At 42.6% G+C, this 16428-nt stretch overlaps 1 protein-coding gene across 1 annotated transcript in view; it reads right to left on the bottom strand.

Annotated features, from left to right (window-relative positions):
- stau2 (staufen double-stranded RNA binding protein 2) overlaps positions 1 to 14893 on the bottom strand; it is an 84680-nt gene extending 69787 nt beyond the window's left edge. The window contains exons 1-5 of the mRNA XM_070985827.1: positions 14814 to 14893; positions 12981 to 13188; positions 11970 to 12100; positions 11616 to 11775; positions 9154 to 9289 (exon numbers count right to left, since the gene is read on the bottom strand). Of these exons, the coding sequence (XP_070841928.1) occupies positions 9154 to 9289; positions 11616 to 11775; positions 11970 to 12100; positions 12981 to 13179 (626 nt within the window). The 5' untranslated portion in view covers positions 13180 to 13188; positions 14814 to 14893. The remainder of the gene's footprint in view (positions 1 to 9153; positions 9290 to 11615; positions 11776 to 11969; positions 12101 to 12980; positions 13189 to 14813) is intronic.
- Positions 14894 to 16428: the final 1535 nt, after the last annotated feature.

The raw sequence follows: 16428 nt of genomic DNA, 5'->3' as shown, positions 1-16428 counted from the left end.
GAGATTTGTAGGGGAAAAAAAGAAATGCAGCAGAAACTTGGAAAGGATCACTCCTCCACCAGCTGCACTTTCTTCCAATCTCCTGTCAGACCTCTACTTGTTTTCTCTCCCTCCCAACTTCCATACTTCATTCCCTGTGTCCGTCATTGATTGCTTTCCTTCCCTTCTGCCTCACGCAACTGCTAATGCAGAAAATACACAGCGCTGTGAGAAAACAGTCCATGTAGGCGAGTAAACACGGCGCTTCAAACACCAACTGTCACTGTGTTGAGGGGGACTGTATTCAAAGCTCCTTACACCCGATTTGAGGTTAGAAGCCGCGAATCCACAGTGGAAGAAACAGATTCACTGGGATGGCGAGCAGTGGCTTCACGTGAAAGTATTTCTTTGTCAGTAGTTGCTCGCTAAGCAACATTTTTCCATGAAGAACACACAAAGAGTTTCAACCCACAATTGTCCATTTCAATTAAATCACACAAATGAAAAATAAAATCAGTGATGGGATTGAAAAACAAAACACTGTGCTTAGCACGACAACAATGGTGACAAGACAAAGACGAGCTTTGATGGTACTTAATTTATTGTAAGTGCTGTGTTGGGCCATGGGAAGTTTTCGGAGAGCAGATACTCTCAATTTTTATCTGAAAAGACCTTGACAGCCACCTCACTGGGTCATAAATGCACCAAGAGCTTTTGTAGAAGAGGTCCTCAACTACATTTATCCAAGGGCCAGAATTTTTTTAAGCTAGATAATTAACTAGGAGGAGGCAGTCAGTGCTGAATACAAAACCCACAGTTCAATTACCAATGACTGAGTCCTTATCGCAACAAAAAAACTCCTCTTCAGGATCAGGAAGCAAACGTTTTAGACTCGATACAACAGTTGGCCGATGAAAATAAACCCAAGAGATGCCTCTCGCGTCGAATAGACAAGCTTTGTGATTGCGACACCTCTGGAGTCACCTGCCGTAGTCCGGCCAGGGAATGAGCAGCCTGTGAGCCCAGCAGTTTGATGGTGGCTGAGAGAGTAGAGAGGCTGGAGTTAGAGAATAATCTGATTCTGTAGACTTTTTGGCTCGTTGCCAAGCTAATCAATGATCACTCTCAGGACAGAATGGACCTCTTTCACTGGTGAGTAATGTTAGATGTGCATATTTTCTGAATTCACTGATATTCTGTGGGCCGGATGGGAAGCTTTGGTGGGCCAAATTGAACAAACAATGACGCACACTCACGCAAAGTGAATTATGAGTGTGTAAGAATTCATAAACTGCATATAAACTGTGTATAAAAAGTATGCTTTTAAGGATTTTGAAAATGTATCTTAAAACAGTGTTAACCTTCTGATGATTCAGTTTAGAGAAAAGACTGAGAAAGTGTAAAAAAAAAATAAAATAAAAAATAAAAAAACATGCTCGAGAGTGCCAACAAACAGGTTTTAAAGTGATAATGAGAAACTGCGTGTGAGATCTGTAGCGGTCTTCGAGAAGCCACAATGAGTGTTATTCAATCAGACGTCCCCTGGAGGCAGCTGACTCAGAGATACTACATTCATTCACTGTGAATTAAAAATGCTTTATGTGTTGTCAAACCAGCAGTGCTGGATTGCATTAGAACGTGAATCCTGTGGTGGAATGAAAACTCTTTAAATGTTCAAATGGACACTGTTACCAACATGCAACAAATCAGGTGAAGAAGTGCCGACGTTAAGTCGACTGCATGTTGGCACGCAATCCTAAACTTTAAACAGGTCACTTATAGCTCTCATTTTACAGTTTAATATAAGCAAACCTTACATTCTGTGGGTTTTCATTAAAGTCTGTCATGGGGGCAATGTATTTTCTTACCTCATATCCCTCCAGTGTAATGTGCAGAAGACAGCTGGTGTCTCCGCTCATGTCACTGCCTTTACCGACAACGGCTGTTTATCAAGAATTGCAACAGGCGCAGGGCATAAAACAGAGGTTTCATAACAGATTTTAATTAAATTGTCCAATGTGACAGTGTTCATTGTTTTTACTGTTTGTTGTGGTTTCAATTTTGAACAAGAGATTAAAGCTCTCTTTGTGCGAGCTCTGTAATCAGGGTGCTGTCTCTGTGCCCTCCTTCCATGCCCGGCTCACGAGAAGTCACAGCCCTGTGTAAACCGAGCCCAGCTCTCCTGTCACACTTTATCGCTGAGTCACGGTCGTACATCAAGTGTTGTTTCCAAATATGATAGATTTACAGTCTTGTAACTGACAGGTAGCACGCTACAGGAGAAAAAAAATGGGCTTGCTTGGTTAAAAAAAGAAAAAAAAAGAAAAACAAGGCCTGATATCATTATGCTGGTAATAAAGCAACCACTGGAAAATTGTATTATTCTCTAATCATCTGACTAAAAACAGGCATCGCGTGAATGAGTCTGACTCCTGGAGCACACAGAAATATCAGTAATAGTAAGATTGGCCAGTGTGTGTGCAAAGCAATTACAACATGTGTGCATTTATGTGGCACAGAAAAAAAAAAAAAAAAAAAAAAAAAAAAAAAACCTTCTTAACCCCGGTGCCCTTCTAGTGCCAACTGTTTAGACTTGGCTGGCTGAGAGGAATGGCTGGCTGGGGATCAGTCTAAAATCAGACCCTGCTGTCCTCATTAAGAATATTACATTGTGACCTGCTGTTTTATGTTCATTGTCATTAAGAGGGGAAAACGAAGTGCTTTGCTGAGAGAGAGAGAGAAAAAAAAGCTCTGGTGCCATTTTCTAAAAAGAAATAATATGAATTTGTTATTGCCAAATTGTTCTGACTTGGGTTCTATGCAAAAGCCTTTCTGTCTGCAAGTGATTTGCCTTTGTCTTTTTGCACAGACATCTCTCAGGGCGACATATTTTAGCGACTGATAAATGGTTCTTCTTAGTGGGCTGTTGTCCTTGAGTCAGTTGCTTGCACTCAGTCCTCCTGCAAATTAATGCAGCAACATCCAAGACGCTGAATGCGATGAATGCAAATTTGAAGATTTTTGCACCATAGAGTCTGTATAATCTTCAGAGTTTGTATAAAGAACAGCAGACATGAGGAAAAATAACACATTGGTGACTCATCAATCAGATAAACTATCAAGAAATGGCATATTTTAGTTCATCTGGTTCGATTCTCTTCACTCCTTAAAGGTCAGGTGAGAACAAAGCGGTTCAAACTCACATGTGCAACAAACTATCACACTGAAACAGCCTCAAAATGTGGACTTCTGAGCTGACGTTGCGGTTTGCTTTGCTGAGAACGCAACACAAGCCAATTAGACGATGTCGAACGCAGTTTGCTCAGATTCCCCCGTTTCGTTATGAGCCCTCAACTGGTAGGACCACCAAAGAAGAAGTGCAGCATCACTTAACAGAACAAACTTTGCTTTGACTTTCCCTGCTCTGAAAAGTATCATAATGCCACAAGATGACAGGTCTCCAAACAGTAATATGGCAGTGTGAGCCCTAAAAGATGTCCAACAGTGTGTCTCCTGCTGGGATGAATCAAACCAATGTAAACTGAGGATACATTTGCAATAGATTTGTGCTATTTCTGAATTCCTCACTTCCATCACTTCTTCCAGTGACGCATCCAGCTACAGGACACTGACTAGTCATTGTGACGTGGGCTGAGTTATAACTTATAAATCTGTTTCTCCAGAAAAAGGAAACTGTCCTCCCTGTCAGAATTACAGAAACTGATGAATAAACTGATACACACACCTGGCTGCACTACAAAATCAATAGACACTCTTTACGGAAAAAGCCTGCTCATCAGACATAAATGTGTGGCAGGATGCTTGGATTTGGCAGCGCTGTATCTTTCACATCTGCATCCTGGGGCGCAGTGCATAAAGGGTGATCCCAAGACTTTAGATCAAAAACCACGACAAGAACATCTCTGGAATCTCTTGAGGAGAATTAGCGAAGGTAAGGATTTACCAATACAGACAATCAACATGATAAATTAGCTGCTTTTCTGCAGGGCGGATGTGCAACAACGGAGGGAAAAAGAAGAGTCGCGTGCAATATTTTGGAAGCTCCTGATCCTGCACAGCTACCCAGAAGGTGAGCAAAAATCACTTTGAGTACTACTGCAAAAGAGGGGTCCAATTTCCTGGGAAAGGACACAAGTGCGTGGTGCACGTTTATGTAAACACACAGACAAGAGACCTTGCGAAGGAGACATCTGACTTGGCAGGCCAAGCGCACAGAAACGGAGGATTACGAAAAGGTATTTCTACTGATGCAACCCGCTTCTTGCGTAGTGGTCTCATGTCCGTTGTTACATTCAATACATCAAGGCAAAAGAGGAGAGGAGGACACACAGGGATACACAAACACCAAACTCCACTCGGAGGAGAGGAGATGAAAGGAGAGACCAGACTTCTGTGTCACTGAGTCTGTTGAGCACAAATCATTCTAAGCATTTGTTTATGTTGGACCTGTATTCCACTCCTCCACCCTCAGCCTCCTCAATAAAACACAGCTTTATGAGTTTACACCCATTTGTACAATTTGGACAGATTATCCTTTGTTCTGGCATGTCGCCCGTGGTAATTTATGAACTATCTGAGTGAACGCATCTGATTTACTGATGTACGCAGATATGGGGTGATTTAAAGAAAAAAAAAATAGAATGCAATAAAAAGCTATTCCTCTGAAGTCCTGCGCACCTTGTGGGCTTTGGCAGCTCCCATTTGTTTTTGGACAGCGGTGGTGATGGGATGGATAAGAGAGCTGTATCTGTGGCATGACTGAGTGGACGAAAGAGCACACGGCGTCCCAATTAGGCTATACGAGATTTCATATCCCAACGGACCGTAAAAGCTACATAAAAAATAAACTTGAGCGGGAGAAAGTGAGGAAGAGACAGAGGAAAAAAAAGCATGTGTGAAGGGGACCTTGGAGGATATCTGATACCTCCACATTGGAGGAGATGAGAGGAAATTTTGAATATAGAAAGCGCTCATGGGCAGATTTGCCTTTTCAGTGAGCCATGTTGGCCCAATTAGAGATGAAGATGACAAAGCACACCTGTGTATGTGTGTGCGCTCCTTGTGTGTGTGTGTGCTGTAGTTTTGCTGTCTGGTGTCATTCTGATGTCCTCCAGGCATTTTTTCAAGGATCTTTCCATGGCAACTGTCTCTTTATATTTCAAACTTTTAGCATGAACACACACACACACAGCGTCATTATGGCATATGTAAGGTTGTTATTGATTTACAGGCACAAGGCCATGTACTATAGATACAGGGCAAGTCTAGCACACAGCCATAATGCTTTTTAACCACTTATGTACCACAATCAAGAGCCAATCTCACCAAACACTCAAGCATTCAACCCTAATGACATCTGTATTTAATGCTTAATGTCAACTGCTGCAGGTTTTTAATGCTTTGCATGCAAAAATACAGAAGCATTATGATTTATGACTGATTTGATGTTGCCATGCATCCTTAAATCATTGGATTTAGGAGGAGCTACTGTGGCTGCAGTTCTCTTCTGGTAAGGACGGCTCATAAAATGCTTCAGGTAACTGACAGAGTCAAGAAAAAAATACTGAGAAAAATGGAAATAAGTTGCTGATCACACACCAACAATACAATTAATGACCATCTACAGTATTCATGAAGTAAAATCTGAAGTAAAATCTGGGCTGGCAGCCCACCGCTCCTGGTCTGCCGCGGAGGAAGGACTGACCAAGGATGGGTCAAATGCAGAGAAAGAATTTCACATATGCATGGGGTGTGCAGTTTCCCGCCGTAACTCTGCATGTTGTGTTCATTGTGCCAAATAAAGGATGTTTCTTAATCTTAATGATTCATTTTCTCCATCAAATGTTCAGCTTCTCCTAGTATCCAAAGCCTTTTCCCCAACAGGTGATTGATTCCCGGATTTTCTTCTTTTAAGCCCGCAGTAATTGATCTTTCTTTGGTCACTCGGGTGCAGCACAGCAAGCTGCAAACACAACACTGGCATATCATCGCCATATCAAGCTGATATGGTTGATGAGTTAGCAAACATTTGCCTGTTTCCTGGGATTAGTAAATCATCTAATTCCTACAACACAGAATAACTTCAGCATACATCTGGAATCCTATATCCATTCTCCTTAACTCCAGATTGGTCTCCACCAACTACTGGGGGAAATATCTGTCTCTTTGCTAAATGCTCCACTCTGTTCACTGGCGACTCAGTAACATACAGTGGCAGCGTTTTTTTGTCTTATGCTCTTATTGGTGTAAAATTCCAGACTGGCCAGCACAACACTACTGTAGGTATCTAATCCTCTGCGGCACAGGTGACCCGCTCTTCCTCACTGTTTCCTGCAGAGAAAGCACTAACGGCCGGCTCGGTATCTGATCATCATCACAGGAGGAAATGTCACAGAGCAAAGCACCCCCAGTCATTCAACCCACTATTCTTCCAGCTGACATAACGTTACGGTCATAAGCAAATGAGGGCCCGGAGGAGGTGGGCGGCTTCTCACTGTTCTGCTTTGCTCTAACAGGGAAAGTCCTATCCAAATTCCAGCTCTGACAGAATGCAGGATGCAGGCGCCCCCGCCCCCCCTGGGATCAGAGCAGCAGGAGGAAAGCTGGGAGCGCCATGGATAGACTGGAGGAGCCCAGTATGAGTCATCGGAATCAGGTGTTCCAATGATAACACAGAGTCGGGGACTGTCCACGAAAAAGGTTGATGTAACCACATTTCCTGATAACAAAAATATTTTCCCGATTCAGTGATTATTTATGTGAATCACTGGGGCTGAATTTTCATATAATGTCTCACAGCAGCCCAGTTAGTGACTGAATAAGCTGAAAAACACGCATCATTCTGAGTATGTTTGGTGTTTGAGAAGGAACAATGGTGTGGTTATGACTTCAGGGGAGCAGAGACGAATCGCTGATTTAAAACCCCGACTTGGATGGTAAGAAATTATGCTCAGGCCCTTCGCCATAAATAAGATTCATTAAGACGCTGATAAATGCACATTTCATATTATCGCCGTATTTTCTCATCAGGGCACTTTCTGAATAAATCAATACTGGTCTTGGTGGTGATTAGAGCGCTGATGGATCCGAGCCAGGCTGCCCTTTTAATGGTAAGATCTTCCATCAACATGACTCCGGATCACTCTTATTCATCATAATAGGTAAGGACATGGGCATATGGAAACCTTCGATTCCCCGCAGCATCATTAAGGTGACTGATTGTAGATATGGCCTGTCACTCTGCCACGCAGTCAGTCGTCTGATGAGGAGAATTCATATTCAGAAGGTCTCGCTTTCATTAATCTGGGGCTCGACTACACTGAAAGTAAGAGACCTAATGAAAACATAAGTGACCTTGGGGATAAAATATACTCCTGAGTCTTTTCTGTTGCAGACACACACATCCCCTCACCCCTCTCTCTCTTCCTCACAGAGTGGCATACGAAAACAAAACGGACCATGAGGAACAGATACAGCCTGTCACTAAGAAACCCATCACTGTGACATATGACATTGACAGACAGATGCTGGAAAACAGATCTTCTCTTCTACCCCACAGACATTTGTCTTTCACCCCCTGTTTGCTCCTGCATGGATCAAATAGTAGAACATGTGAGCCAGATGCTAGACTGTCTGCTGAGTAGACTCAATCATCCAACACTGCAACTGGTTCACTGCCTTCTTTTGGCAATGCATCCACATTTGTAAGAATAAATCCCACACATTTGGCATCAGAATACCTTACCGTAGGACTTTAATGAGCCAAAGTTTACGTAAAAAGCAAAACAGCTTGCTTCTCTGTTCCGGTCTTCTCTGTTGAGTGCTTCAATAAGCGAAGCTTTGCATGTAAATATAACAGATTACACTGCAGAGATCCATACTTATGAAAAACTATGCTTAAAAACACCATATTCCTACCTTGCCTGTTACAAAATGGGTGCTCAGTCACCTTATAACAGCAGCTGTATGATTTCTAAACTGAGGAAACACTGCCATCTGGAGGGAATCATAATGTCTGATGATAGTGGCTTTATGAAATTTGTTCTCAGGAACTTTGCGTACCATATAACTCAGCTTCTGTAAACTGTATGCAGAACTTATGTCAGCTTGCCTCCGTATTTAAAACATATCATAATATTTAGACCGCTAATACCATCATAAACTACTGCAGTAAAATATTTAGATTGAAATCCTCACCAAGGATAAGCCTCCCATTTGGGGACATTACACTGCAAGAACATTTGAACCTTGCCTTTTAAACATAGGAAAAATCTGTACCCTGTGCTACTTTTCATTTTTTTGTACCTCCTTGGTTACTGATTTTCCTGCTGTTGTCTACTCGAGCCAAAAAGTGACCACAGTGTACCTAGATTTCATGTGAGGCAAGTCAATACATCCAAATTCCTAAATAACATTCCTTCACTGAGGGAGGGATCATTAATTGCACCTCTGTGGCATTTTTATGGAGTTTTGGAAATGGCTGGATGGCTCCAGTAAAGCCAAAAAAAAGAGGGGAAGAAAGAAAGTTGACAGAGACTGAGTGCGAAGGGACCCCATGAGGGCACCACATTCATTAGTTTAGAAAACATATGGAGGGCCACGTCTGACACACATCTGAGCCAGTGGGATCAAAGACACAATGCAGTTTGAGGCCATCCGAAATATATCAAGAGCACGTCCGTACTTTGCTGGATGCATCTCAAAGCTCAAACTTTTTCCTCTGCCACTTATCCAACTATCAGTTCACCACAAAGGCAGCGTTTCAGGCACCCAAAAATGAAGCATTTTCAAAGCGGATAACTTCAAAAAGTCTCTTTTAAAACAAAGCTGTTGCCAAACAATGAGCTATGCTTCCATAGACACAGTCACATGGCGTGTGGCACTAATTACAACAATGTCACCACTAAAGCTTAATTTATAGTTTCAGCATTGAACTCCAATATAGCTGACCACACAGTAAAGGTGTCACAATCTAGTATGATGACTTTGCATGAGCACTGCACTGAATGTGGAGAGCTGAAGTGAGAGTTTGGCTACATAAAAGCAGAATTTAAGTGACTGTGTAGAGCAGGAGTTTGTCAATGCCACGATTGTTGAAACACATTAATGTTCAACAGTTCAGGCAGCTGGTTTGGTTCAGTTTTTGGAGCTCACCTTTGGTTGAACATCCCTCTGAAGTTGTAGTTAGCTCTGTAGTTGGGCATGGGCTTGGGATCCAAAGGCCTGTAGATAGCTGGCTCCCCTCTCTTCATAGCTAGGCCGTTCAGCTCCACGGTGGGTGTTATACTTCCTGCATATGAGAGTAAATAGGAATGATTAAAGCCGGGGCAATGGAAATCTGTAGTAAACATAAAATACCAAGGGTTGTCAAAATGATGTACAAAAAATTGCTTTTACATTCTGATTTCAGCAACCTTTGAAAACGGCGGAAAAAATATCTCTGAAGGTCCAAATTCAGTTTTTAGGATATAACACAGTCACTCTACCTAAAAACCTAAAAACTGCTGAGCTTTCCTACCTGTCTGACTGTGTATGATGCGTGCACTTCTAATCCCTCAACTCCCAACTGATGTTGCATAACCTATCACAGGGCTTTCTTAATCCCATTAAGAGGTTAGCTATGAGGCCTTTCACTACAACAATGCCACAGAGGGCAGGGGAGGTAAGACAGGCTAGCGGTATTAATTTGGCCAGAGACAAAACCTAAGCCTGCACTTAGGCTTTATTGAAAGGGTCTGTATGTACTGGCTTTGTTCTGAACATGGATTATCTAAATATATCCAGTGGCTTGAGAGCTACACCTGGAAACCAAAGTCCTCGAGATGAAAACCCAAAGTAGTGGAGCATTCCATTAATGATTGAGACGCTGCAGGGACCGTCGTGACACAAATGCTTTGCTGCGATTCCTCCCCTCACACAGCTCTCGTCTGTACGATAATACTTGCACATGGAAAGCAGTGACACCCTGGAGCAAAACGCTGCTCTCTGAAGCTACTGAGGTCACCAATACACTTAGCTCCCAAAAAAATGAACAGTAGAGGGCACTGGTGCAACCTTAAAAGAACAGTTCAAATTGTTAATGGTGGTATGATTTAGTCACTGGTAGTGGCATCGATTCATGGATCATGCAGCAGCCTGTCACTGAGGGAGCTGCTCAGTGCTGTCACAGTGTCCAGCATGGGGTGAGAGAGGTGCAGCCATAAGTGATGATAGCTTAGGAACAATCATCCTTTCTCCCACCAGCTCCACCGGGTGAAGGCGGTATCCCAGGACAGAGCTGGCCTTCTTAACCAATCTGTTAAGTCTCTTCCTGTTTGCAGTCGAGATGCAGTCTGTCTGACCTTTCTTATATAGTGCATTTGTATTGTCAGTCCAGTCCAGTATTATACACACGTGAGCACCCAGGTACCTGAATGCACCATCTCATCTCAATGTCTGTTCCCTGATTGTTCATTGGCCAGGGAGTGTTTGCATCTGCCCCTTGAAGACACTTTTAACCATCCACAACAGACTCTAACAGCACATTGTGAGTGACATGTGACACATGTGACAGTGACATGATACAAGAGAGGTGGGTGCCATTTCACCTCGTGCACACTGCTAAGGTGCACTTGAGCAAGGAACCCAACCCCTAACTGCTAGGGGTGCCTGACCATGTGGTAGCCCCATCAATCTAACATCTTTCCCCAGCAACTGTACGTCTGTGGGTCCTGTGTGTGCATGTGTGTATTATAATAACAAAGGAGTGAGAATTTTACCAAAGGGGATGAAAAAAATAATTCTTCACCTTCAATCTGTCACTTCACCACATAAGGAGGAGAAGACAGAAAAGAAATGTCCCTCCTACGCCTCCATACACTGCCAGCTTTTGATTACACATACACAGCATACAGCAAGTAACGTTCAGTTCCACCGATGACTTATTTTCCCACTGCCTCCACTCTCACACATTTAATTGACCCTACTGAATAAGTTCAATATGGAAGAACACTGAAGGAAAACAGTTTCAGACCAAATGTTTGAAGTGTTTTAGCCTAATATATCGATAAACTAATTAAACATACTCTGACCTAAAAATGGGAACTGCTTCAGATTGAGTGTAGGAAAAAGTTTGGCACTGGGACAAATTTCTCATTAACAACATCGTCTTACTACTAATACTTAGAAAAGTTAAAATACAGTCTGAAACCTGGCAGCTGCAACCAGCTGCCTTGCTCTGAAAAATTAAGCTCATATTGACAACCTCAGTGAGAAGCTTAATGGGTACATTATTTTTTCTGACAGCTCATTATCCCATCTTACTTTAGCTGACTGCTGCTGCCAGCACCTGTTATCAATATCTTAAAGTATTACATATAAATTAGATATGGATTCATAGCTTTCACTCTGGAAATACTCCAGTGACTTGAAATATTTCACATTTCCTGCAGTTAGGGCAGTCCTGATGATCAACATGAATTTGTTTTGTGGCTTTTATAGTTAAAAAAAACATTTTGCACCTATATAACATCAGCTATTCTGTGCCTGACACATTAGTAACACGTGGTTTTAAATGTAATCCTTCACAGACACACTGACAGTAAACACTATAATGCAATTTGATGGGGTTGCAGTACCTGGGTTACTGTTGATATCCACTTTAGGGGAGCGGGGCGCTGGCCTGGGAAGGACACTCTCGTCCAGCGCTTTGGCGGCTGTGGAGTGCTGGGCCTTTTTAATGCTGGTGCCCTCTGCCTCCCACACCTGCTCCCCAAGAGTCAGCTGCACCGTGAAGATCTGGAACAGTGACACCCAGAGGGAGAGACATTACCCAGCAGCAACTACACTTTTACCAGCATCCCTCTGAGACCCATGTGGCAGGAGCTGCATGGCCATTATCTTTAATGAAAACATCACAGGAGGAAAGGCCCTCACTCACTTTGTTAAAACAAATGAAAGATAATTCACGTTTTCAAGTCCCCGTTCCTTACCTTTGCATGTGCAGGGCCTCTCTCATTGAGGAGCTTGTACTGTGGTTGGATCCTATTGAAACGGGCTAACTCATTCACCAAACACATCGGAGTTTTCTCTTTAGGGTTTGCCATGTTCTCCTGGGGTGGGCCTGAAACAGAGCACAGCAGAATACTTGGCACACTGAGCAATACATGTACGATCACTGAACGACTGAAATGGGATATTCATATATTGCTGCATGCATCTTGCACAGCACAACACAAGGTTCACAGGTAATTATCACATCCTCTGCACACAGGACAATATTCAGTAAACAAAGCATAAATGAGCCAAATCGTAGGAAATACACGGGCATTTGTTCCAGAGATTTTCCCTCTTCTGTAGATGGGCACGGGCTCAGGTGTGTTTTGATTTGTCTGAAAGCTACAGGATCACACAGGCGAGTGACTGTGATTAAGGTCTATGGGTTATAGTGCAGTCATGATGAGAAATATTACCAGGGTTATCTGATCAATACTGTGAGATTTCAACAATGAGCAGCAGAGAGACCAGGAGCTGCAGGTCTGTAATTACTTGCTCACACAATGTTTTTTTTTTAATTAATTGAGTAATATGCTGCACGTGCAGGTGCAACACTAATCTTGAGGTAGATTGTCAGTTGATGGTGAGTGCAGCCCTTCACCACTGACAACTGATTTACATCCAAAGCAGGTCAAGAGCTCAAGAGCAGACAAGGTTTGTGATAAGGTCTAATTGGTGAGGTCTATTCTGATGTTTTTGTAGCTTGAATTGATATCATTCTTTTCTTGCCATACATTGAATACTGTTACAACCATGGCTATACAATGATTTCATCTCTCTTACATTGTCTGTGGCAAAAAATAATGGATGCTGATAGGAGGTAAATAGTTCATTATTTATCAGAAATCAAATAAACTAATTATCATAAATGATGATTAAGATCACAAGGTATCACAGACTAATTGTGTCATTTCTCCCAAACGGAAGCTACTCTGTTAGTGTTCTACCTGGCGATGTGGCAGACACAGGGGCGTCCCCATATCCGACTGCAGGAGCGGGGCAGGCGGGTGTGGGGGCCGGGCCTGTGCCGTTGACGGAGGGCTGCAGACCCAGGGGTCCTGGGCTGGCCATGGCCGTCGGGGGAACTCCGGGGGAGAGGCCAGGACCAGCCAGGGGTGCTGAGGTCTGTACTTTCACTTGAGCCATGCTCTATTCCTGGAACCAGACAACAAGTAACACCTTTTTGAGAAACAAACTTGTCATTACAGAGCAAAATCATATCACTTTACACCGACTCGTGATGGACAAAATCTGAGTTGTTCGATAAAGAACAATGAAATTCAGATTTCTGTGGGCCTGGAGAGCAGACTTCAAACTGAGCAGCCATAGGCCTATCTCACATTCTGATCCACTGGCAGCTAATACACCCAGACAATGAAGCTTTATTTGAAGGAGCTTTGCTCATGTTACTGCTGCTAAGCTCCCCGGAAAAAGTAGAGAATCCTGTGATAGCAGGCCGAACAAGACAATGGACACTCAATCACATTTTATTCGAGGCTAAAGAACCGACTTGAAATGTACGCAGGTTAACAGAGTTCGGTGAAAGTTAACAAAACCCACATTTATCTTTCCCTGCATGTACGCAGTATTTTGGTGAATGCAATTACACACAGGTCCTGGCCTGTGGCTGTGCAATAATAAGTAATATAATATGCTTCCATGTGTTTTTCATCAATGTGAGATGAAAACAGATCAAGTAAAATTAAAAACCAAAAAAAAAAAAAATTATTAAAAAGTTACAAACTTTATCTCAACATCTTGCCAAGATGGCCTCACTACTGATGGACATTAATATGTGGGAGGAACTGAAGGGATATGAGGAAAATTCTTTTCACTTCCCCCACAGAGGTCAGGCCGAGCGTCAGACACACAACTGAAGGCCTGGAGCGTGGAGAAACTGCACTTGTACACTTTAATTGCTGGATTTAAACCTGGCACCTGCAGGCGTCTTCAATCAAAGTGTCGCTGTAAAATAATGTTTAAGAGCGCAAAATTGAGCGCACACACAAAAAATGTTTTCAGTCAATAGCTTTACATGAGAGGTTTTGGAGGTGTCAGAGCTCACTGGATGCAGTTTTCAGATGTTTGAATGGGCTTCACCCTGAAATCATGATTACAGGTGTTACTTGTGTCCATTGTTTACAGAGGAGGGCCGGTGTAAACAACGCTGCAGTGGCATGTCCTGTTTATATCTTCGCTGCATCTCGCCTGCCCCTGAGGTTCTCGGGGTCACAATCTTTCTTGCTCTTGTCGTCGTCTTCTCACGGCAACATGCTCAAATAACAACGCCGAACAGCAACTCGAAAACACGGCTGTCACAGTAAGTTGAATATGGAGGTGGTGTTGCGTTTAGGTTGACTGACAGAGCTGCAGGGTTGTCTGCAACCCCTGAACCTACAGGGTAGCTACGGCTGTGTCCAGCTTAGCAGGAAGCTAACGTTACCAACGAGAAAACGGTATTTCCTGCGAATGTCAGCTCCTAAAAACAGATCGACAGAAGTGTCAGGCATGCGTGCTGTCAGGAATATGTCGGTGTGATTTCTCCTGATGAATAAACACTATCTAGCCACCCCCAGTAGCTCTAGTTTAGCCGGTTAACGTTCATCATGGCTGATCGGCCGAGCACCCCTCTTGCTAGCATCTCCATACCGCCCCATCCTCCACGAAAGTCTGGGGGATTTCAGTCCATCGCAACATCATACACGGACTGGCGACAGCGTGACGAGTAATACAGACACTATCCGACAACAAAGGGGCAAATATTTTAGGGTATTTTTTACCTTTGTCCAGGGCCAGACCCCAGTTACACCTCCGACATTGGCAAACACTAAAGAGAACTGGATGGAAGAGGGAACAGACCACGTTATTTTCTGGGTAAAAATAAAAAATAAAAAATATCAAATTATAGCCAAATGACTGGACACTTTGATATCTCATATGTATAGTTTGTGTTTTGTCCTTGCGGTCAGTGTTAAGTATTGCATATCGCTAAATTACCAACATTGCAGTTTGCTGTGAATCTTGAATGAATCAGCCACCCCCGCGGCGTTGTGAATGGTTCATTCCGGGTTCGCTACCTCAGAGGCTGAAACAGTGCAACTTTGATTCAGAGCAAAAATGAACCTTTTCACACTTGCAGCAAACGACATTCATGAGGATTAGTTTGATTGAATAGTCTTATTTTAATGTGATGCATTTTACACGTAAGTGTCACTGGAACTTGACGTTAAGATCTGAGATTGTAACTTAGAAAGAAACTGAATCATTAGCCTGTTTTTCCTCAGGGAAGCTTATTCATTTAGTGTGTTTAATTATTAATTATAAAACTTGGAGGTGGACTGCCTCTTTGTCCAGAGAGCACCACCTACAGAGCAGAACTTCCTGCTGCTGGCAGGTTTTATTACCTTTGTTCAAGGGCACATCTGAGGACAGGGGTTTGCCTTGGTGTTGAGTGTCCACAGACCACAAGACCACCAGTGCTGGATTCTGTGTCACCAGTCAGGGCTGCTCTTGCTAAGATGATAGGGGATCAGGATTCTGGGGTCCCATAGCTGGAGAAGACCCACATAAACTCCGCTTATTAAGAAGTGTTGCTGGGAGGTTAGAAATTGAACCGTGGAGCCTCAGACTTAGCAAGAGTACTATTGCAAAATGACCAGTAGATGGCGCCACTAAAACACTTGTGCTGCTGTTTTTGTTTTGTTTTGTTTTTGTTTTTTTTTTGTCAAAGAGGAACCAGTGTTTACACCTTTACAAAGGTGAAATTGTATGTTTTTGATTCTTCACACACGCATGCTGACACAAGATGCAGCAATCCCTGTTTTTTTTTGCAGTAAAAAGTCTGACATGAAGGCTACAACTCTCGAATGCCAGTACTGACTGTGTTTAGATGAGTTTAGTATTTATAAAACTACAAATCTTTTTCAAGCTTGGCCAACAACATGCATTCACAGCATACAATTTAGTAAAACATACATGTAGTTGAATACATTTTAAAGAAAATGAATGCATTTGTAGCCTGCAGCGGTACTCAAATATAAGAATTCATATTACTGAAAACCCTTTTCTATTTTGAAGACTGGCACAAAATACTTTTTAAAAACAATCGTTTGCCAGATGTAATTTCCCATGATGGCTGGTGTACATCACATAGTTAAAATGAGAAGTTTTCATGTGTTGCAGTGCAAAAATTGCTAAATAGATGTGTCCTGACATCCTCAATGAGACTTGTGTGTCCTCAAACTTTTTTTTTTTTTTTTTTGGATACTTCTGGCAAACACAATATGATTTTCTTTCTGCATTTGGCAGCCATGATTGTTATTCCCACCTACGCTCCCCTCAGTGGAACTTTAGTTTTAATTAATGTCAGCATAAAATCCATAAAAGGCTTTTACA

Source organism: Chaetodon trifascialis, chromosome 18, assembly GCF_039877785.1.
Source record: "Chaetodon trifascialis isolate fChaTrf1 chromosome 18, fChaTrf1.hap1, whole genome shotgun sequence".
Taxonomy (NCBI): domain Eukaryota; kingdom Metazoa; phylum Chordata; class Actinopteri; order Chaetodontiformes; family Chaetodontidae; genus Chaetodon; species Chaetodon trifascialis.
The sequence above is the reverse complement of the archived record's forward strand: the minus strand, read 5'-3'. Positions and strand labels throughout refer to the sequence as shown.